Source organism: Macrobrachium rosenbergii, chromosome 26, assembly GCF_040412425.1.
Source record: "Macrobrachium rosenbergii isolate ZJJX-2024 chromosome 26, ASM4041242v1, whole genome shotgun sequence".
In the NCBI taxonomy this organism is placed as follows: domain Eukaryota; kingdom Metazoa; phylum Arthropoda; class Malacostraca; order Decapoda; family Palaemonidae; genus Macrobrachium; species Macrobrachium rosenbergii.
This window is the reverse complement of record NC_089766.1, coordinates 15728650-15752507: the sequence shown is the minus strand read 5'-3', so window position 1 is coordinate 15752507 and position 23858 is coordinate 15728650. Positions and strand designations below refer to the sequence as shown.

The window sequence follows — 23858 nt, the reverse complement described above, 5'->3', positions numbered from 1 at the left end:
CTCAAATGGCAATACAAGATTCTTCCAAATAATGCGTCCGATAAATTACCGGGTCTTCAATGACTTCCAAAAACAAGGACTTGCACCTAAACTTATGAATAGTTTGAAGCGATAAATAAACTGTTCCTTTCATCATCATCATCATCATAATAATAATAATAAAAATAATAATAATAATAATAATAATAATTATTATTATTATTATTATTATTATTATTATTATTATTATTATTATTATTATTATTATTATTACAAGAAAAGCTGCAACTATATTTCAAAACACTAAATGCTACAAGGCAAAGGGTTCCAATAAGGAAAGAAGCTGTACGGAAAAAGATATTTTGAGGTAAAGAATAAACTAAAGAAGAGAAATTAAGAAAAACAAGTAAGATACAGTAAATAAAAAAATAAAAAGATAAATAACATAAGAACTTTGGAGATGGGAGAATGTGTGCAGTGACCTTAGGATTCGGATTCCCTTAGTTGTACAATCAACCTCCCTGTTCTTATTTTTATTCTTTTGTTTTGTTCACTCTTATCTTCCTTTTACTTTTCTGAAAAGAAAACTATTGTGCCGGCTTTGTCTGTCCGTCCGCACTTTTTCTGTCAGCCATCAGATCTTAAAAACTACTCAAGCTAGAGCGATGCAAATTGGTGGGTTGATCATCCACCCTCCAATCATCAAACATATTTTGCAGCCCTCTAGCCTCAGTAGCTTTTATTATATTTAAGGTTAAAGTTAGCCATAATCGTGCTTCTGGCAACGATTTAGGATAGGCCACCATCGGCCCGTGGTTAGTTTCATGGGTTGCGGCTCATACAGCATTATACCGAGACCACCGAAAGATATATCTATTTTCGATGGCCTTGATTATACGCTGTAGCGGATGTACGGGAAACTCAATTGCGCCGAAGAAACTCCGGGGCCATTTTTTACTTGTTTATTCATTGTTATCTGTTGTTAGTTACATAATTCCATCGTTATCTGTTGCTGAGAATTACATGTATCTGTGTCTATTATTTTCTATTGTGCATTCAATTCTATTATTATTTTTTAGAGTAATTTTTCACGTATCAAAGGTGGGTGAATGGTACAGTCTCTACGACCAAAGACCATGCTCTATAGGACCCAGATTTCCATTAAGCCCCGTATTATTTCACATGAACAAACCAGTTCGTGAGTTTTGCTGGCTAATTTTATCGGTCTTTAGCATATTTCATAATAATATTATTTACAATAAATGGAATGGAATATATAATTTAGGCCAAAGGCCAAGAGCTAGGACCTACGAGGCCATTCAGCGCCGATAGGGAAAGTGAGAGTAGGTTTGAAAGGTGTAACAGGAGGAAAGCCTCGCAGTTGCACTATGAAACAAATGTTAGGAAAGGATGGAAAGTAAGATTAAGATGGAAGAAAGATAATATGAACGGAGGTACAGTAAAAGGCATGAAATGGGTTGCAGCTGGGGCCGAAGGAACGCCGTAAAGAACCTCAAGTAATGCCTACAGTGCACCACTTGAGGTGCGCTATCGGCACTGACCCCCTACGGGTTTAATAATAATGGGTAAAATTTCACCAAAGCAGAGTATGTTCCAATCGCCTCATTTCTAGAGCCGAAATTAGGCGTAACTACTTTTCCTTATGAATGTAGTAAAATAACTGCACGTTTGAAAAATAAGAACATTTAATTTTTTGATGTTTGCATCATACGCGATGTTTATTATTATTATTATTATTATTATTATTATTATTATTATTCAATTAACCTGATAATTACGTTAAGGTCTCTGCTCTTATTACAGTCATAAATCTTCAGTCAAAATCGATCTTTTCAATCTGAGGCGCGTGTTACCTACAGTTTGGCAATTTTTTCTTTTGAAGAAACGTCTCGAATTAGCCTGTGACATCCTCATTTGCTCGGTGCAAGAGCGAACGCCACTTCCGTATTTAGCGTTTGTCCGAGATATTAGGAAATCGAATTTGAACGTGTTAAGAGATCAACCATTCTTGGGAAGATGCCTCAAACCTTCGAGCTCGTCCTTGGAAATTAGCCTGATTGGGAAGTGGAATAAATGTTTGTATTTTTCCATTTTAAGAAACATTCGTATCAGGCTTTGAAGATTTTTACCATTTTCGCGAATTGAAAAAATGGAAATTTGTATTTTTCCCATCTAGTTTTAAAGATTTTTACCATTTTCGCTAATTGAAAATTTATTTGTATTTTTCCACTTCAAAAAACAGGACAGGTTTTAAGATTACCAGTGCGATTAAACAATATGAAAACATAATATATGGTAATAATAACAAGGACGAAAACAATAAGCTTTACCCCGGAAAAAATTTTAATGTTCGTGAAAACGCAAGTGAGTCTGAAACCATTCATTCTTCTGAAGTACATTTTCTCCATCAGATGGATAAATGTTGTCATGTATCTCAATGGCCAGCCCTATGAAAGCTGATAATCAACTAAGTAGTCTGGTTAAACTATTTTGATGATAATAATAAACTAATAATCAATAAACTGCATAATAATTCATGTATCTCAATAAAAAGCTAATCCATGTAACACATCCAAAATAAACTGACTTTTTTATAAAAAAAAAAGTCAAAACAAACATATTGTACACTTCCCATCCCATAATTCTCACAAAGATCTAGCTTCATGCATTCCTTTGTCTGCAAAATACCCATTCTACAGTTCATAACATCTGTCAATATATTATGGAAAGTGTTAATAATTTAAAATGAAAACAGAAGACTTAACTTTTCAATATTTCAGTGTGTTTTACTGGTCCCGATCCAGGTGTATTTACAAAATAAACATTGTTATTCAAATGGTCCCTGTTATAATTTGAACTGACTGTGTCCTAATATGGTCAAAAGTGTAGTTTTATTCGACCGTCACCTATCATTAAGTACTAAGAGATCTTGGGGGGAAGAATGCATATAAATTTAGTACTTGATCAATGTCCTGATTAGTATCTGTAAAACAAGATTGTTCCAAGACCACAAACCACCAACATGGCTGAGAAATCCAGGTAACAGTCCTATCTCTCTCCAAAACTAATTACCAATCCTTACAAAATATATCTAATTACTTGTTGCCAGTCTCACCTTTGGTAAAAATATCGTAAAAATCTATAAATATTTTTTCCCCAAATCATTATAACAAACAAGCGTGTTGAGTTAATAACGTTGGGAATATGCACTTAAAGCCTTTGTCGACGGATGTAATTCGACACTGCTAATGTAACAAGATTTTCCCTCTTTCAAATTTCCAATAAAATGCAAAAATTTATCTTTGGTTAAATGTCCCGGAAACTGTAAACTATATTAAATTTATTCTAAAGAACTTCCCCAAGACATAGACAAGATCTGTCTAGTTGTAACTACACAGCTGATCACGCAATCTGCCCTATCTCCAGCCCGAACTAGTCACCTTTAAGGAATTACTCTCAAGATTCAATTTATTCCAGAGATTATTCAATCTCGATACTCTAGATGTTTTTACACCGATATACTGGTGTTTAGAGCAGCCGAAGCCAATGAAGATGAGCCACCTCAATTCAGCGTGAATACATTTTTCTCCTAAGAAAGGAATTCTAAATCACGAACATTAAAAACTAGTTAGTATTTTACATACGAAACAAAATGCAACAGCAGTGAAACCTACGAAAACATTACATAAATAGAACACTATTACATCCACACATATATATATATATATATATATATATATATATATATATATATATATATATATATATATATATATATATATATATATATATATATATGTGTGTGTGTGTGTGTGTGTGTGTGTGTGTATTATATAAATATACATATATGTACACAAACAAACACACACACACACACACACAAACACACACACACACATATATATATATATATATATATATATATATATATATAATATATATATATGAACAGCACATATGCATACACTCAAAAGCAAAAGACAGGGGCCAAGACCAACACAAGGCTAAGAGAAGATGTGACACGAGCTCTTAATTCAAAAACCTTATTCATTCTAACCCCTTAGTTCAACACCCCTACTTTCCTTGGTAACTTCCATTTTCCGGAACTTGAAAACTCCTCTGCCTTACATTTTCACTTATAGTTTTCCTCGGGTTTGAATGTGTAAAGATATATAGTTTTCCTCAGGTTTGAATGTGTAAAGATATATAAAATGTACAAGAGCCCTCGACATGAAATTTAAACCCTTTAACCTGTATCTATCACTCAGCACATGATAATTGAAATTCAATTCCTTTGAAAAGGGGCGTCAGTGGGCCAGACATCACCTCTCCGAAGGCTCAAAAACCTCAAATCTAAAAAAAAAACCTATATCTATTTTTTCCCTTTGCAAATGAAAGTCAGTCTGACTCCGTCACCGGGGAAGTTTGACATACAAAATTAATTCTCTAACCTGTGGTTATTCTGTTTTTGACGCTGTGGAGACCAAGACAGGCAGTGTTTCCCAAAATAAGCAAATGTGTATAGCCTTGCATTTATGAAAGCACCTTATTCTCTAGTTAACGATACATGATCCTAACGCAATGCATTACAGACTCAGCCGTAGTGTAGGCTAATTGTGGCCCTTTCACTCGCATACGGAAACTAGATTCTCCATTCACTCATTTATGTTGGTAAAAATTACATAAAAATATTGTGGTTTAAATATTAGAATAAGCAAAATGAAAAAAAAATTATTAATAGAAATGACAAACAATTTCAACCCTTTTTGTACAGGAGTTCCCGAAGCAGTTAATCTTCATCGAACGGCTGAAATTGTTGCGATTGAAAGGTTAGGTCAGGTGAAAACACGAAACAAGACTAAGGTAGTTTACATACGTAGCGAAAATATCTGGTGAAAAGTCAGTAAGTCTCAAGAGGAATGAGCAGAGAGAAACCGAAAGCGATGGAAATATGGAAAGATAATTTTTCAATGCGAGAGGAAATAATGATGATGAGTGGAAATACAATGAGCTATGATGTAAATTCATGATAACGAGCAAATTGACAACAAGCTCAAAATGCTTTATAGTTTTCCCGTTCACTGGATACACAAATGGTAAATGGTATCTCTTGTTTTATCACCATAAACCCTTTGCAGATACAGATAATTCATCACTACATACTCAGTGACCCTTAAAAATATGAGTCTACATACTAAAAATCGTACATTATGCAAACCTACGTCATTGCTTCATAATCGTAACCTAAGGCCTGTTGCAAATTTGAGTAACAATTTAATTCTATTTTTATACGGCATGAAGTAGAAATTCATATGCAGTATCTGTACAATTCCCAAGTAACTTGAAATTATATACTATCATAAAACCTAAAAGCCTCATAACTACTGAGAACTGATTACACAGGACGTCGAAACTGTTATACCTCTCATTTACCGGAAACCCAAAGGATTGAGGAACTTCTCAAAGGAAGAGGCTTGTCTGCGACTTAACAGACAATTCCTCCTACAATGGCGTTAACAGTAATAATAACGATGCACCGTCCAGCCCGTTACTTCCCAGCAAATCTCTCCCATATCCAGTTTCACTCCCCATCCCAAACCCTCAACCCCAGTTAATGGTATGCGACCATGACCATTCATTTTCGATCAAAACCAAATGACTGAGGCAAGCTAGATTTCATATATAATCAAAACCACTTCACATTTGTGTACAAGTCACAATTCTCAAAACCCCGTCTTTAAATAAAACTGACATTTGAAAAAAATTCAAACATGGACCGTTTGATAACATATCTAGTCATTACCTCGCTAGTTGCTGAGTATATATAAATAATAATGACGCACGAACAGACACAAACTTAACGGTTATGAGCAAGAGCCCGTGCTGGCTTAACGCTAGTTTAATCATAACAACAACAACAAACACATAGACTGAAGGAAGCATTTGGGAAACCCAGTCATTATGTGGATCACGACAAAACCAGCTAACCAACAACAGCAATAACAATAAAAATATAATGAATAATAATAATCCAAACAACATCGCAAAAGAGTCAAAATTCAGGGTACAGGCAGGTGTATCCCTCGTACCCTGATCTAAAGACCATATTTTTTTTCCCATGCTGATTTTATTGCCAGTCGACTTTCACAGGTATTTATGACCGCCACACTGCGCACTGTTGACGTTTTAACTATAGGATGATTCGTGTACCCTCTTTCTAGATGCAACAGGGGCGTGAATGCATGCCCTTTACATACAAAAATACACACACACTCTCACATACATACATACATACATACACACACTAACACTCACATACATACCCGAACAAACACACGTATATATCACGTTCTATATCTTCGTGATTCAGTTATACACACACACATATATATATATGTATATGTATATATATATATATATATATATATATATATATATATATATATATATATACATACTAGTGAGTAATATCATACTTCATGAATAAAGTGCATAACGGTTTTGGGTAATTAACTTAAAACAGTTATAAGCACCCTTATGTATATTGTAACGACACAAATACAGAGCATTCATACACAGACAAGCACACACATGTGGCTAAGTACATAAACAAATGAAGGCATAACATAAGATAAAGGTGGTTTCATACATCAATACATGGCATCATTCAGCGTTAAACACTACCATGAGTATGGGTATAAAATATGAGATAAAGACTGATTATCAGTGTATTTTACATGTAATATATACGTGTGTGTGCTTTATTAATATCGCAAAATCAGTTTAATAAATGTGCTGCAATAGACAGTGCCAAAATTTCCAAAATTCTATACTACCAGCTGCTTTTGATCTTCCTTTCACTGTGAAAAAATCTTAAACGACTTAACAAAACCAGTCAATTGTTCGGTGACACCAAAGACCGATTAGAATGACGCAGGATAAAAATTTTTTTCTCCGTAAATGTTTAAAACTTTCTTGTGTTCTTTACGTGAAAAATTACAACTTGCAAGGGTTAAGTTATCTTAAATCTAATATGCTCGTGGCACTTGTTATAGACCAACGCGACTCCAATAAAACGGTTATTTTTCCCTCGTTCCGTACCAAACATTTTAACAAGAGCGTTGTTTAAGGTCAAAGGCTTACATTACGTCTTAAAGGCTGCCAAAACAACATCCGTATAGTGAGAACGTTTTCTGGGGCTAAATACAAACAAACGTCTCCTGCCGATAACCGAATGTGTTATATGTATCCATTTCATCCGGTACAAATACTAAATTAACTGCGATAACCTACTATTACCCTAATGTTATCTAAGTGCCAACGGCAAACTACGTTTCCTTTTAAAACTAAATATCTGGTTTATGTCTAAGAAATTAAATTAGGCCTAAACGGTATCCCCTTAGTAATACCATACTTAAATATCTCACGTGACACCGTAATTTCAACATGAAATTTTCATGAAAATAATAGCCGACTATAAATGAGAGAGAGAGAGAGAGAGAGAGAGAGAGAGAGAGAGAGAGAGAGAGAGAGAGAGAGAGAGAGCATTTTTATCTTCTAACGAAAACACCCCGGCAAAATATCCTGAATCGCCATGGCAAAGTAACCAATACCTCGTAATACCTCGTTGTAAAAACAAAAAAAAAAAAAAAAACTCATCTTGCTGGCAATACGCCGATAGTCTTGAAATCGCGAATGACTTAAATACTCTGAATACCAGGTTTAACATTTGAACTCAATAGCAAGCTACAGGACACACCAAAATGTAAAATGGTACAGTTGTATAAAACACTTATTACACTTGGCATTAGGGTTAACAAGATTTTAGAAGGCATAACATAAGCCTAATAAAGGCTACATAAGCTTGTCAAAAAACAGCCATGTGTGCACAGCAGTCACAACAGTTATACAAACAATACAACTTACTGTCTCAGTGTAATCATAATGGGCGCACAAATGAGCTTGAAACAATACTTGAGCAAATGAAGACATGCAGTACTGCACTAACTATATCCAATTCAAACACCGCTGCCTACCAGCAACTCATTACAGATCACATAGCTTAAAGCACACTATAATATTCTCCCCCTCCTCCCCCCAAAAATGAAATATTTAAGCACACTATAATATTCTCCCCCTCTCCCCCCAAAAATGAAATAATATCAATCACAATATGAGTGAGAATGTTTCTTGCACTATTTTAATGCTATCAGGGTAATGTTCACAATAGCTTTGTTTACGAATGAACTTGGGTATTGTCCTACTATACGGTACATGCCCCTGAGGTAACAGAAATTATCTTTTATTTCAACCCTACAAGAAATTAAATACAGTACAGGATGTGAGGTTCCGGAGTCCCATTGCAAAATATTTATTTCAGCTATGAACATTTTTGGACTATGACAACTGACTAGCTTTGAGGCTCTGACATAATTGGTATTAGATATCAAAAGTTATTGTTATCTCAAAGAAAAGGGAGGCAGTTACTTATCATGGTCAATGCCCACCTAACCTCACTTACAAATTGGGTATAATAACAACGCTGGTGTAATGTGCAAAACCAGATATTTACAATGACATATGGACCTATGAGATATACTTCCAACTGAGATAAAATTGCAGATAAACTAACCAATATAAGGTCGATATTTTCGCTGAAATCGACTGAATTATTCCAAAAGTTCTTTGACCTAGGCCTACTAAAGCTCCATCACCTTGGCAAGTCTAGACCTATTCATATTGGTGATGCTCATTACCCTTTTACTTCGCCTATAAATTGTAATCTAAACTACTCATCTCCTAAGTTAAAGTCTACAGGCCTACCCATATAGAATTTTAATCCTGCCCTTGTTCCCTGCAACTTGGGGTTAGTTGTGGGCAAAACCTTGCGAAGCACATGCCCGTAAACCAGGTCACGTAAACAATACATAAAATAGCACAAGTTACCTTACCTATAGGTGTGGTAGCCTGCCAATCCCAGGAGTATATAGGGTGCTTAAGCCTTACACCACTATGTAAGGGCACTTGACTTTTAAATACTACCAATGAAGACCAATCTGAACACAGTGGTGAATTATGTTTAAAACCAACGATCTCACAGCAAAATCGAACTTGAAACTTCGGGCCTTTTCTGGTAGAGTTTTCAAGTCACGACATCGAAACAAATTTCACCTAAGTTTCATTATGAAACCACGTTAAAGCACAACGACATTCGGAAAAAATAACTTCGATCTAAGCACAAGGACGAACTCACTGTACAATTTTTAAACTTCCGGGAGTGTTTAAAGTTAACGTTAACCTCACAATCGCTTCCCCCATTGCTCTGTAAGTGATTAGTTTAAATGAACATATTGGTCGTACTGAATGTTTAATATGCGCAAATTTGACTTGTATTTCATTTTAAATAAAGGTACATTACCAGATGAATGCAATGCGGTATTTTAATGTTTATTCTTGACACAATTAAAACGATCACTTCCGGCTGAAAGAGGTGAATGATTTACTAAATCGTTGAGTCAGCGTTCAACAATCGTATTTTCATGTACAATGCTACTGTTGCTTATTAAGAGAGGCGAAGGTAACACAATTTCGTTTTCCTTTTACCTTGTATTAGTTTTCACTGACATGGATGAATTAACTGCGAGAAACCAGAAACCTTTTTGATGTTTAGCATTACTTGCTACCTATTATGATTTTTCCTAGATGGGTTAGGGCTCCGTTTATATTACAGGATATGCAGAACTTTGTAATCTGAAGCTATGTACCCTAGATTTGTTGCATAAAGCAATCTTTTGTTTTTCTATAATAGAAAGGCTCACTTTCATGCGTCACTACAGCCTTTTTATTTTGGTTTTCACCAGCTACATACCTAATAAATAGTCAAGCAATCCACATCACTGTTTTGAAATCAATATTTAAATACCGTTCACTTCTAGATACTGTACTCATAACATTTGCACAATCAGCCCAACGTAACGAAATCCCAGTGATATGCCCCTATGTACATTAAACACGTGAGGCCATCGCAAAGAAACCAGCTTCAACTGCATCAGGTAAAAACTAATTTGCAAGAATGTTAAAACAAGGAAGCGACAAGAGTCAGTTGAGAGGAATAACCTTGAAATACAATGCCTGAACTACAGTAAGCAAAGTTAGCAGAACATGGCAGATTGCTGGATATTAGTCCCAAACCACACTTCTGTAAACAATCCATGAATATTGCATTGCTAAGTTAACGTTTGTTGACTGGTTATATCTCTGAGGTCCACACTAAGCAACACCCATTAACACCTTATTGTACTTGAGGACTAAACTAACCTAACCAAAACTTTTACTGGGCCTAAGCCTCATTCCTGTCACACACTTCATAGGATATAGTAGTTTACATGGACTTGCTTAACAATAGGTTATGTAGTAAAAACAAGAAGTGGTAAAGAGCAAAATGGTTATCATCCCTCTTTTGAAGCCAGATAAGGTAGAAGTTGGGTTGATTCTGTAGGGTCAAATTCCTTCCCAATACCTCAACTCGGGGAATTCTGCACTTCCTTTAATCTGTGAATCTTCCTGTCTTTTGGTGAGTGCCAGAGTAGATTACCTTAGCTGACATGACTTCACTCTACTAAATATATTTAGTCAATTCATCAAAAAAATGTAAATTTTTTTCTGTACTGCAATGAAGAAATTTAACAGAAAACTGCCCTAATTTGTGAAGTACATCCATGGACAGCATTGTTAAGCAATATATAAACAATTTAAACCTAAATTGTGGAAGAATACAATATAGAATAGAATACAGAATTTAGGCCAAGCACTGGAACCTATGAGGTTATTCAGCGCTGAAATTGAAACTGAGAGTAAAGAGGTTTTAAAGGTGTAATATGAGGAAAATCTTGCAGTTGTATTATAAAACAATTTTTAGGAGAGGGTGGAAAGTAAGATGGAAGAAAGATAATATGAACACAGGTACAGTAAACAGAATGAATGAGGTTGCAGCTAGAGGCCACAGGGATGCTGAAAAGAACCTCAAGTAATGCCTACATTGCACTGTGTGAGGTCTACTGACAATACTGTCCCCATGTGAAGTGTAAGAAATATTGTAGTGGATAAAAAGAATTACAGGTAGATCTACACTTGTAATCATAAACAGCAGCAGGTTAAGTTTGCTATTGACTTGTAACTGAGAAAAGCTTTTTTTTTTTTTATCTTACTTACTATCCTTTAAATTTCATTTGATCATTTATTTCCTCTAATTGGCAGATACTTATTCCTTACCTGTGGATGCCACTCCCGCCTCTGCTAGTTCAACAAGTGAAATCTATCGCCGGCCTGTCTTTCAGTCCCCTAGGGCTCTAAGGCGGTGCCAACGACCTGACTTTTCAGCAAGATCTCCAGAAAGAGGTGCAACATCTGCATTGCCATCAACAGTAACAACACCACCAACAACCACAACACAGACCTCAAGCCATCACCATGAACACCCGACCTGTTCCTGTTCCTGCCGCGTCCACACCATTAGGGTATGTAGTGTGGAAATAACCACAGATGTCCATGGGGTGAGTCATTTATACTCAGTAACCATTCCTACCTAGTTGTCCAATTTTTTACCTTGCTCCAAGGTGACTGAGTGCTCTCATTTCACTAATAGTAAGTTCAGAGGTAGAGTACTAGAAGCCAAAGTTCCCTGCTTCATAGTGAAATTCATTTGACTTTCAGGTAATTGGGTGGATTTCCCTAAGAATGAAAAGGAAGTACCTGTATACTTCATGGATCAAGCAGCTGTCAATAACTTACATTCATTTTACTTCATTGCTTAAAAAGTCACTCATACTATCATGTCATATGTGTATATTGTGAGCCAAAAGGAGCCTTGCATGCTCAGGTTTCAAAGAAGTAAAAGAGCTTAAAAATTGTGTTGTTGTACTTATTTGCTATTAATTTTATATATTAAAAATTTTGATTAATTTTTCATATGCATTAATGACTCGCAGAATTTTGCTATTCATTAAATTCCGAACAAAATATTGTTTTTAAAGTGTTTCAGCTCTGATCCCTTCTTCAAAGACACTGATTTTTTCAGGGGTGCGAAAGTCGTAGCAGGTCCAGGGAGCGTTGCTTACTGGGCATGGCCGACTTGGAAAGCGTGGCTGTGGGCAGAACAAGTGGTGCAGGAGGGCGTAGTATTGGCATAACCAATATCAGTGGGTGTGTGGGTGTTAGTGTAAATAATGGTAACAGCAACGGTGGGCGAAATGCAGGTGGTGCCAGTGGAAGTAATAATGTCACTGGTGGTGGGTTGGGTCTTCCTGGAAGCTATCCAGTCCAGGGAAGTAATAATGGTGGGCAGGGAATGACAGTAGGAGGTGCTGCCATTAGAGGAAATGGTGGTGGACGTAGTACCTCCAAGGGGTCAAATGGGGGTGGCGGACGCAGAGGCGTTCACCAGCCAAATTTCTTAAAGACAGTGTCTATTATTGATACACTGAGTGAATTGGCTCATGGACCAGAAGTACGATGTCTAACACAAGAACCTCGCCCTCAGTGTCAGACTCGCCCACACACTGGGTCAAGGGCTTCCTCTTCGTCACGCCCCACCACGACCAGTACATCGGCAACTTTAGGTGGAATGGCTGACTATGGAGATGAGGCTCCAACACGCCCACCTGGACCGCCCGTACTGTCAGCGGACTTTCAGCAATACAGTGAAAAAATTTATGATGCCGTTACTTCTCGGGCTCCTGAGCCAGAGTTGCGTACTGGTCGAAGAGGGCGGGTCCGAATGCAAAGTTTGCATGCACATGCACTGCCAAGGAGAGAGAGAGCACATGTCCGAGAGGAAGCAGCTGCCCATGGCACTGCTGTCCCCTCATCAGCAGTTGAGGAAGGTCAAAATAACACAGGGATGACTCAGGAAAGCAGGAGGGAAGAAGAGGAGGAAGGTGCAGGAAAGAAAAAACCAGAACACCGTGGGCGCGAAAGAGGAAGGACGCCAGATTGGATTAAAAGAATTTTCGATATTGCAAAAAAAGGCGACCTTCCCTCATTGGTAAGAATGTTGTATGATTGCAAAAGAACTCGTTCTCAATATTATGACATTAATTTCTTTAACTATCCATTTGAATAAAGTGCTTTTGCTTTGTCAGTTTTGAGTCATGGACTTTCAAACACAAGTCATATGTTTACACAGCTCTTTACAGAATCATCTTCCAGTCATACTGAATTCTTTACATTTCATTTAAGAATGTGCTAATATTCTTCTGTCAACAGAAAGAAATCTTATTCTCGATCTAACCCCTTTTTGGGTATGGAATCCAGAGTACATTAACAAATGCAATAAATAAATGACTTTGCAGAAACGTAGTGTTGCAGACATGGAAGGTACGCTAATCAGGAATTTGAGTGACCACTGTGGTAATAACCTCCTACACGTTATGGCTGTATTTGGACACTTGGCTCCTCTCGCCTGGTTGCTGACATCTCAACAAGTACTAGTCGATGCTTTACATGATGAGAACAAGTTTGGACTGACACCCCTTGTGTGTGCTATAAAAGTGAGTCAGGCATTGTTCAACATTTGTGTAAACATGTTTTTTTACTTTTCTAGGGACGTTAAAGCATAAATAGCACAATATGCAAACTTGTAAATCTAACACTCAGACTTGATGTAACAATTTTGTACATAATGTAATCTGACATATGTTAGTACTGTACTAAGGTTTAAGCATATAATGGTGCATAAAAACTATTTAAGGCCAAATGCACATCATACAGTAATTATTTTGGACATTGGATATTGTTTTATATAATATAGATCACCTAAGAGTACCCTATATTACCCTCAGTATGGTCGGCTTAGGCTGGTACAATGGCTGGTGGAAAACACCGGTGTCAGGGATAAAGTAAGGTGCAAGGATGGCGAACGATCGCTGCTGCATATTGGTGCAAAGTATGCCCAAGAGGAGGTAAGACTACCACTTATATTTTCTGAAATAATTTGCAGAACATCACAAAATAATTTTGAATCATTCAACTGTATCTGCAAGACTATGTATCTTTAAAGTATAAACAGCAAAGTGTGAACACTATATAGCAATGTCCCCATAATATTTTTCTCTATCACTGTGGAGTATTGCATACTAGAGTAGTGTAACCCGAGTTCTCCAATAATGATTTTTAACACCAGCATACCAAGCAAAGTGAATATACAGTAAATCAACTATTAACAGAAATTACAAACTAGAAGTGTCTCTAGCTTCAATACTACTATATATACCCACCTACTTATATAGTAAGTAAAGCTTATAGAAGTGCTCAATTAAATCCATATACTGTTATCAGCTAGTGATAGGAAATACTTGAAAAGAAATGACTGAATGCCAAGTATCTACTGTACTTTACACAGATTTGATACACACCTTTTGCCTCAAATATATGTAAAATGCATGAAGTACTTGGCACCCAGCTGTTTTCTTTTCCATATTTCCTGATAATTAAATCTCATACATAGTTGTGATATTTAAGCATACTGTATTATGCATTTATAATATAATTTCTAAATTTGACTGCATAAAGCACTTGAAGAAAATTAAAATTCAACCTTACTGTTTTTTCAGATTGTGAGCTGGATTGTGGATTACATGATGGCTCATGAAGTTCCTCTAGACAACAAAGATCACCATGGCAATACTGCTCTCCATCTGGCAGCAAGGACAGGAAACTCTCGAGTGTGTTCCATCCTACTCCAGCATGGTGCAGATGTTACACTTAAGGTATTATTATAAAGAAACCTTTGCACTCTTTTCATATGTAGGTCCTCACTGATTAGTCCTTTCACCTCTTCTATCATGCTAAACTTTTTGTTTCATTTGATCACAAATTCCTATATGAATCACTCTCTTCCAATATTTTAACACTGATATTTATAGTCATTACTTCATCTTCCTGGTTCCCAGTTATCCTCATAACCTTTCTCTTTCTCATATATGCTCTCAACTACCAGTATTTCACTAGTCCTTGCAGCGTCTTTTTGCTTTCAAACCACAAGAAATTCTAGTAGCTGTTATTTTTTTAAGCTATAGTTATTTAAGTAATAAAGTACAGTACAGTTATATCAAGCTTTGTTCCAAGATTGTGTATTACTGTAACTTCCTTTGAAGAAATGGAAGGATAGCAATAAAAATTACAAATTGTAAAAAAAATGAGTCATAACATAGTACTATGCATTACAGTTTTATGCTTATTTCTGTATGTATTTCAGTTATAGTAAATTTCAGGAAAAAACTTAGTGCTTCATAAAACATTAACTGTAGTGAGTTGATGGGATACTACCAAGCCTGATTTAACTGTTTAACTAACATATAAAAATTCTCACAAGGACTTTATTTCAGCTGCAATAAAAGAATTTCATTTCCTGATAAACATCTTTATTATAAAATGTTTACAAAAGCCTCAGATTTCAGTGTTTGGTAACTTTCTCTTTTCCTCTGTTGGCATACTTAAAAAGTCTCCTTCTACTTTTCCCCAATTTCCCTCTGGGTTATGAAGGGGCATTAGGTTTTCCAGCCCACTGGTGTCTGCATTTTTCTATGTCACAAGTACTGTAACTGATCATTATTGTGTTTGTAACATAATCACACTAACTAGCCAAAACTAGATCACTGTACAGTATAACTTATACATCATTCTAAATTAACATCACTGCTGTCCTTGGCAGAATGACATGGGCCAAAAAGCATGGGAAGTATGTGTAGTGCGTGGACACTTAGCTTGTGCCGAATATCTGTGCGTCCATGAATCAGGCCTTGCACTAGCCACAGACCTAACTAGGAGAGAGGCTGAGCTGGAAGCAGCCATGGCAGACAACCATGATCTCAGGGTCAATTTCAAGTAAGTTTGATATTACAGTTTATCTTTAAATCAAATTTAATACTTGCAGATTCTGGATAACAGTATTGTAAATTCTCTTTCCAATCCATAAAAATTACCATCTTGTCCATTAACCATCATATTTGCTCTACCAGAGAGGTAATGAGTGTAGCACGGAGGCTGGTAAAAGAGAGGGAAGAAGTGATGAGAGAGCTTTCAAGATTACATGATCACATGGTGGAGGCCCATGACAACATCATCATGGCACTTCAAGTACTGGCTGAAGAAAACAATTCCCTAAGAGACAGACTTAATGGTGTCAGGCATTCGACCCACACAAGGTAGGAACATGGCATGTAGAGTTTAAGTCATTACTTAGGTTTATTTTGGCACGATAAATCAGTGGAAGAGCAAAACAATAATGTTGACATCCAGTAGCTCATAGCGAAACATATTCTAACAAAATTAAAGTACTACTTAGCATAAAACATTCTTAGCATCTAAAGTGTATAAACTCGTTCCAGGGAACAAGTTGATTCTGTAATAGGATATGTAAATGGCCTTCATGAACGCTGGCAAGGTGCTCAAAAGTCCTGGTTTGGATCCTCTTTGGTTGACATGGAACACAGGATGTTGCTGGTGGAAGAAGCATGGAAAAAACTTAAGCATCGGAGCCATAGGACAGTTGCTTCTACTCACCATCCATTAGATATATTCAGGTTTGCTATAAATAAATAATCCTCTTACAGTGAATTCATTGGTGACATTTTACAATAACATATGACTGAGATGGATATTTTCTGCAGAATTTACTGCTGTTCCATTAACTCGACTTTCTCTCCATACCAGGGCTAAGCTTTGTTCCGTCCGTGCCCAAGGGGGTGACGGTCGGCTTGGAGATCTTCCATCAATCTGCTCATCAGAAGAATCTTTGGCATCTCTCTTTCCTTTTAGTGAAGAGGAAGATGTCTATGAAGGTGTTGAGGATTATACTGCCCCAGTTCCTCTATCTCACTCATCACCAATTAAAGCAACCACCATTGCCTCTAATCCTCTGAGAACACCTAACGTTAGTATGACAGAGGTTCGGTCTGAAACACTACCAGCTCGTCTCGATGCATTAACACCATGCGCTGGTCATTCAGAGCAACTGCAAGAGGCTGATTACCTCAGCCGGAGTGAAGCTGCGCTTACAGAAAGGGCTCTGGACTCTTCAGTAACACATGCTTTGTCACCAAGCACGTCTTTGTTTAGGAATTCTTCTAAACCCAAAGAAAACACTGGCAGACCCTATTGGGCTGATGCTAGTTTGAGTCCTGGCCTTGGCCTCATTAATGAGAAGTTAGGGGGCTCTCCTCTTGGTGAGAAACTAGGTAAAGAGGAGGTTAGTCAAAGACTGAGAGAATTAGCCCTTACCTCTGAAAGTGGTTCATGTTCAGTACTTGAGGTAATAGAGCCCTCTAGTGATGAAAGTGACACCCCTCCTGATGATGATCCTGGAACACTGGACCCTCAGAGTGGGCCCCGGGGAGCGCCGGCCCTGCGGGCCAGTGAAGAGAGCAGCAGTGGAGAAATACAAGCTCCATCTCTGCCCTTCGATCGGCGCCAAAAACGAGGTACTAGAGCAAGTCATGATGAAGGTGATGCTGTATCACGAGTTGGAGAAGCAACAACTACATCTAGTGAGAGTGGAACTGACTCAACGTGTGTGAAAGAGGTAGATCTCTTACGTGGCACTGATACCTCAAGCAAACACTTTTTAGAGAATGAGACATCCCTGGGCGCCGCTGCTGTGGATGTCTCTGAATCACGTGGACAGCGGCACCTAGGTGATGGAGAGGGTGGAGAGAGTGTAGTTCAGGAAACTCCTGGGGGATCAATTCCTTCTATTAAGCGTAAGGGATTTCTCCTTAAGTTTAACATAAAACCACGCTGGCCTTCTAAACGTAAAGTAAAAATTGTGCGAAAAGTGCCAGAAATAAGTGCCCGAGATTTTCAGGAAACATATGGAAATGTACGGGAGTCTACTTTATCTCTGGGCGACACTGATGCCCATACTACCACCGAGTCCAACACTTCATCTAGTCAAGATTGTAGTAATTCGTCTGAGGAGTCATCTATAGGCAAACCCACCTCTTCTACTTGTACAACTTCTTCTTCTACAATTACAACACGTCCCTCTGATCTTCCTGAATCAGAGCCTGCCAGGCATGGACCACGCAGGCCAACCGAGATGTGGACGGAAAGTAGCACTGCCAGTGTTGCAAGTACTTCACCTATGAATGCTGGTGCACCTTCCAGTCCTCCATTACAAAACAGCAGTGAAATATTGCCAGACGACTCTTCATCACCTGCATCACCTCTATCGTCTGCGACTACAGGATTTGAATCCATTGAAGAAAATCTGCCACCAGTTCCTGAAGAGTCAGTGTTAAAACCAGGCAGTGAGGCTAGAAGTGTAGCAGCTTCTGAAGACTCTGGTATTGTTGCTCGACCAGCTTCAAGTGCTTCCAAGTCAGATTCAATATCTCGACCTGAGTCTTCTTCCTCTACATTTCCACCATTCAAGAGTGATTATCCACTACAGAAGGGGTTTTCTCTAACTCAAGACCTTCTTCCAACACCGGACTCTAGTACTGCTGGGAGAATGTCTCCAGCACCAAGTGAAGTTAGCAAAACTGAGTCAGCACTTTCTCCTCCATCTCATGCCTCAGATGTTAGCAAAAGTGAGTCTGCTCGTCAGCTGAGTGTTGGAAAGGGAAGTGTAGGTGGTAGTACAAGCATTAGTAGCAAAGAAGGCTCAGCCTCTTCATCATCTGATTACTCTTTAACATTACTTCCTCTGAAAAAACAAATCAATGTAAAGACGGCAGCAATCATAGATATCTCCTGTGAGCCTAAAGGAAAAAAGTCTGATCAGCCCAACATCAATTCATCATCAAGAGTAAGTACCATAATCAATCTTGGAGAAATATTTATCCACCAAAATAATCTATCCAGCACCTGTTAGATCTCAAGAGTATTAAACTCTAGCATGAAGATTACGATATGATACACAGTAATGCCCAACATGGTTACAGTAAATATTTTGCATATTTAAAAAATATATGAAAAACCAAACTCAAAAACTAAAGCTAATAAAATAAAAGTAAAATAGCATTACCTATAGTAAAGATGCACTATTCAATAATAAGGACTGGTAATTTTTGTTGAGTTAATTATACCAAAACAACAGCATTAAATAATACCATTCCAGTATTCCATTTAAAATTTAACCATGCATGAAGGTGGATTAGCATATTACTCCCAGTCAGACTAACTTCACATTCTCAGAAAAATGTTTGTAATCCAAGTAGAGTATAAGGTACTACATACTAAAATAGATAAAAGGTTCATTAAACTGATGACATGCACAGTTAGTCATGTACAGTTCTGACACACTGAGAAATAGACTTGTATCCAAGTACTTAAAAACTAGAAAAGAATATACTAAAGTACTAACTTTAAAAGAAGTACAGTATAACCATGAAAATAAACATTTTTATAATAAAATTTATTTGGATTTACCTACAGTTAAAGATAGCTTGCACTTACAACACAAAAATGTAAGCTAACTTAATAGTAGGTGATTCATCCCAAATAATCAAATGTTTCAAACTGTTGGAAAAATAGTTATCCACTTTAAACCAGCCAATTTAAGATGACTCTTTCCACTGCAGAGTGACTGTGATAGCGGTAAGAAGAAAGAAGAAGGAGATGAGAAACCCTGGTATGAGGTTTCTGATGAGGAATCTGACGATATCCTGCTTCCAGACCGCCTTCTCAAGGGGAAAGTTATCTCCAGGCCATCATCATCCTCATCAGAAGATGAGACAGAAGTTTGTTAAACTTCCATCCTATGAGATTGCATTTTCAAACCATAAAGGACTTTTTTTAAATTTCATTACTAATGGAATTCCAGTGATGTATATTTTTTTTGTAATAAGGACACTTTTCAGTAAAAGTTATATGAATGTAAGTTTATTCTAAGTAACAAATTTGAAGCTAGTTGTAAATGATTTTAAACAATTAAGTGCTGTACAGACTACACTAAAAGAGGACGTGAATGTTCATAAAACAAATCCTGCTCTGTTGGTTGTAATGGTTTCCAAATCCAGGTGCATTAGTTTATCCATTCATGAAAGAAATGTTTGAACAAAAATTTGCTCATCACCTATACGTAAAAAATGTGCCCATATCACTAAAGTAAAACCAACAATTTTATGTGTACTGTAAGTGCCAAAAACTTTGGAAGCCACTTAATGAAGTAATATTTTCTAATTTTGGTCAAGAAAATGGCCAAATGGCCTAACAGAAAAATGACCCAACTGACTGCAGTTAGCTGTAAAAGATAGAGGCTACACTATTCTACAACAAAACTGCCGCAGGCTGTTCACTACGCTTAAATCATACAGATATATATACTGTACATAAATAGTGTACTGTATGTATAGTACATAATTCCATATATAAATATATAGTAAAAACAAATATTTGGTAATAACAGAAAATAAGACATGTTATCCAAACTTGACAGCAAATCTGTTAAAAAAAAACCCTGCTGTAACTGAGTACAATGCATATACCTTTATATGACTGCAAGTATACAGATATTTGACATAACTAAAATAACATTTAGTGCTGTAACATTATCTTTATGGCTATTATTATTGTATGTATTCCCAAGGGTAAAAAGTTTGAGGAAATCCAAGTGCTCGATAATTTAAGAAGATACAATTTGCTTGTTTACGTTGCCAAGAACTCCTCTGACCACGTGCTGTGCCATTATCATGCAATGCCAAATAACAAAATACTGCAGAAAATGTACTGTATTGTGCCAAACGTTCACGGACACCACGTAAAAGGTGCTGTATTTAATAGAGAAAATGAATTTCATTGCAAATTGTCAAAAGGATCATCAGCATTGACTAAATTATTCATGCAACTGTCTCGTCTATTTTCTCGTAATTCTTCGTAACTGAAGTACTCTTGTGAATTGTCAACTGTAACTCATCTTATTTCCCAGACCCTTCCTTTCTTGAACGAAGCACTGTTGTAATTTTCCATTTTGAATTCTTTCGTCACTCTAACTTCTGTCATTTTCATACTATGAGAATTTAATCTTACAACTGTTAGCATATTTAACTATCATTTTTTTATTTGGTTTACATTATCATACTTTCCATCACAGATACAAATTTTGTACCATAGTTGCTTCATCACTATCAGCAGCTGTAATAATTATGATATCCTTTTTGTGATCATAGAGGTTGTTCCCCTATGACTGTGACTGCACTACCAAGCACTTCATTAAACTCATGAAATTCTTAAATTTTTATCACAGCATCTCCATTAAATGTAAGTGACAGATCCCTGATTATAGCACTCAACTTACTCTCAGTGATGGTGTGAATGAACCAGTCATAATGGGAACAAATCACTACACATGTATCTGAATGAGAAAAATTAATGTCTTAACCAAAGGTTACATAAGCATATAACTTTAACATTTTCCTAAATCACCCTCATCTCTACCAGTGTCCATCATCTATCTATACACAGTTGGTTTGACTATGCATTATAGTACTTCACAAAGCTCATGCAGTACTACGAAACTTGCAATGATATTTGTAATGAATCTTGTATAAGTCTACCTCATATTCCCACTGTTATGTAATATGAAGTCACATTGTTTATAATTATTGATCCTGTTGTGTCTTTCTTCTTCTTTTTCATGTTTGAATATATTTCTTTTCCACCTGAGCTCATGTGTCTAATCAATATAAGATGTAAATGAAATGACTAGAATTTTATTTCCCAAATTATTGTAAACTCTAAGTCTTACATGATTACTGTATAGTATCCTAGATGAAATCAAAAGAAAGTAGGGCTCATGCAAAAAAACATTACTAAGCAAGACAAAATAAATTTACTAAATTATAAAATATATAAAGTCTAAAAGATAAACACATCACTTTATGAAAGTGTAAATTCAAACTTACAAAAATGCATATTAGGAAGTGTACAGTCGACCCGTGGCATTTGCGGGGGATGCATCCCAAAACCCCCCACAAATAGCTAAAATCCGCGAATACTTGACACCCCTCTAAAAACACTTGTAACTGCCTATTTTGATAGTTCAAACACCAAAAAACCCCTCAAAAATGCTTATACCTGAGTATTTTAATAGTTTTACCACAAAAAATGAATTTAGTCACAAAAATATGAAAATACAGTAATTAGTGAATACTTCTCTATGAAAAAACCCACGAATAGGTGAAATCATGAATCTGGAACCGTGAATGGGTGGGGGTCCACTGTAATTGTTGAAATAAAATTCCAACAGATCCTTCAACTACATATGAATTTGATTATGAAATTTAGGTCTTGAACATCCATCATTGTGCAGATTTTTTACCTGTGGTTGACAGAATTTCTTTTACAAAGAACAAAGCATTTATAAAAATCTGATAATACCTAAGTTGGGGTACCTTTGGATTGAATGGAGTGATTACTATTAAAGGTATGATAAAGTTGTAAAAATGTTCACAATGATAATTTTACTAAAGCTAAGCACCTGCTCTTTAGAATCTAACCAAGTCAATAAGTGAAGAGTGAATTCAAACTCAATTACTAACATTCAGGAACTGATAATCATTTACTTGGCAGACAACAGACAATTGAATGAATCCCTCAACAAGTTAGGTTTAGGGCTGAAGACCAGGAACCTGTTATTCAGTGCCTGTGAGCCATAGGGAGACAGAAAATAAGCACAGGTTTCAATATGCCCTATTAATATTTATACCATCCTACTCCCACTGGTTCTAGACTTTCTTTTGTTAATGAATATTTTCTTACATTAATAAAAAGATTTTTTATGTCCATTATTAGTGTTTACTGCACTATTACTTCAGCAGAAACATAAGAGTGCAGACAAATAATTCCAGAACAAACTGACAATGAAAAGCAACCAATCACAGTGAAATAGGAGTGAAATTAGCTGTAAAACATGTTTTGTTATGTACTCAATAAATATAGCCTTATCTCATGTAAAATAAACCAAAAAGCAGCAATTTAAGATTCATTAAAAATTCCACTGAACCTGACTGCCAAGTCAATCAGACAACAAGGTGACATGACATGTCACTCATTCCTCTGTGTCTCAGTAACATCCAGATGTGCTGCCTGCCTTCTCAGGACCAATGTTTTTCCCTGTTTTTGTGGGGGCATTCATTACTTTTGATATTCTTTCATTTTTTCTCTTTAGTGTGGCCTGTATGCCAGCAAGTGGAGAGTCACCGCTGAATTACCGTCAGTACTCCCATTCAACGGCACTGCAATAAGTTTCATATCAAGGCCTCCTTATTTGGACATCATGGATGTCAAGTTGTCCTGATGTCCTTTCCAAGACAGGCCATCTGTCAATCCTTCAAGTATTTTAGTGATTTATTACTATTTCAAATGCTCGCCCAATGTATGAAAGGTATCATTTTTCAAAATACTGCTGGTTTCCTTTGTGTTGTCAACATGTCTGTATTGGCAACTCTACTAACAATAACTGCTGCCCGATGTCATGCAGTGCCTCAGAAAAGACCCATAAAAAACATCATCAAATCCAACATATCACATCCAGTAGTATGAACCTCAGCCTTAACAACTATCATCTACCTTCCATACCAAAATTCCAAGCTCTCTTTTCTCTGTACAGTGAATTAATAACTTTCGAAATAACTGCAGTACACCATATCCAATACAGAATCAAATCGACTATCATTCGGACTTGAAAAAATAAAGGGAGGAGAGAGTGCAGAGAGAATTACCAATTCCACCCAATATAGGGGTGAGGTATCATTTCGTTATTACCATCCCAAGTGTGGACTTAGATAATTAATTTAATTGAATATGTGCATGGGCTGATACATGACTGTTGAGATATCGTGAGGTAGACAGTCCATTAA

General features: G+C 36.6%; 2 protein-coding genes across 10 annotated transcripts in view; one reads left to right on the top strand and one right to left on the bottom strand.

The window, feature by feature from the left end:
* The window catches only part of Bap111 (Brahma associated protein 111kD), a 167112-nt gene extending 157763 nt beyond the window's left edge, over nucleotides 1-9349 (bottom strand). For 6 of the 8 annotated variants that reach the window (XM_067128362.1, XM_067128373.1, XM_067128379.1 and 3 more), the window contains exon 1: nucleotides 8952-9253. The gene's annotated coding sequence lies outside the window, so the exon portion shown is untranslated. Of the gene's footprint in view, nucleotides 1-8951 lie in introns of all 8 variants that reach the window. The other 2 variants (XM_067128388.1, XM_067128384.1) reach the window with 2 other exon arrangements.
* LOC136853079 (uncharacterized) overlaps nucleotides 1-21699 on the top strand; it is an 88211-nt gene extending 66512 nt beyond the window's left edge. Inside the window, exons 1-11 of one of the 2 annotated variants that reach the window (XM_067128359.1) lie at nucleotides 9815-10052; nucleotides 11257-11516; nucleotides 12077-13042; nucleotides 13350-13547; nucleotides 13839-13958; nucleotides 14610-14765; nucleotides 15710-15882; nucleotides 16017-16202; nucleotides 16386-16580; nucleotides 16711-18805; nucleotides 19581-21699. In XM_067128359.1, coding sequence (XP_066984460.1) covers nucleotides 12122-13042; nucleotides 13350-13547; nucleotides 13839-13958; nucleotides 14610-14765; nucleotides 15710-15882; nucleotides 16017-16202; nucleotides 16386-16580; nucleotides 16711-18805; nucleotides 19581-19748 — 4212 coding nt within the window. In that variant the 5' untranslated portion in view covers nucleotides 9815-10052; nucleotides 11257-11516; nucleotides 12077-12121 and the 3' untranslated portion in view covers nucleotides 19749-21699. Of the gene's footprint in view, nucleotides 1-9814; nucleotides 10053-11256; nucleotides 11517-12076; nucleotides 13043-13349; nucleotides 13548-13838; nucleotides 13959-14609; nucleotides 14766-15709; nucleotides 15883-16016; nucleotides 16203-16385; nucleotides 16581-16710; nucleotides 18806-19580 lie in introns of those variants that run through there. The other variant, XM_067128358.1, reaches the window with a different exon arrangement.
* Nucleotides 21700-23858: the final 2159 nt, after the last annotated feature.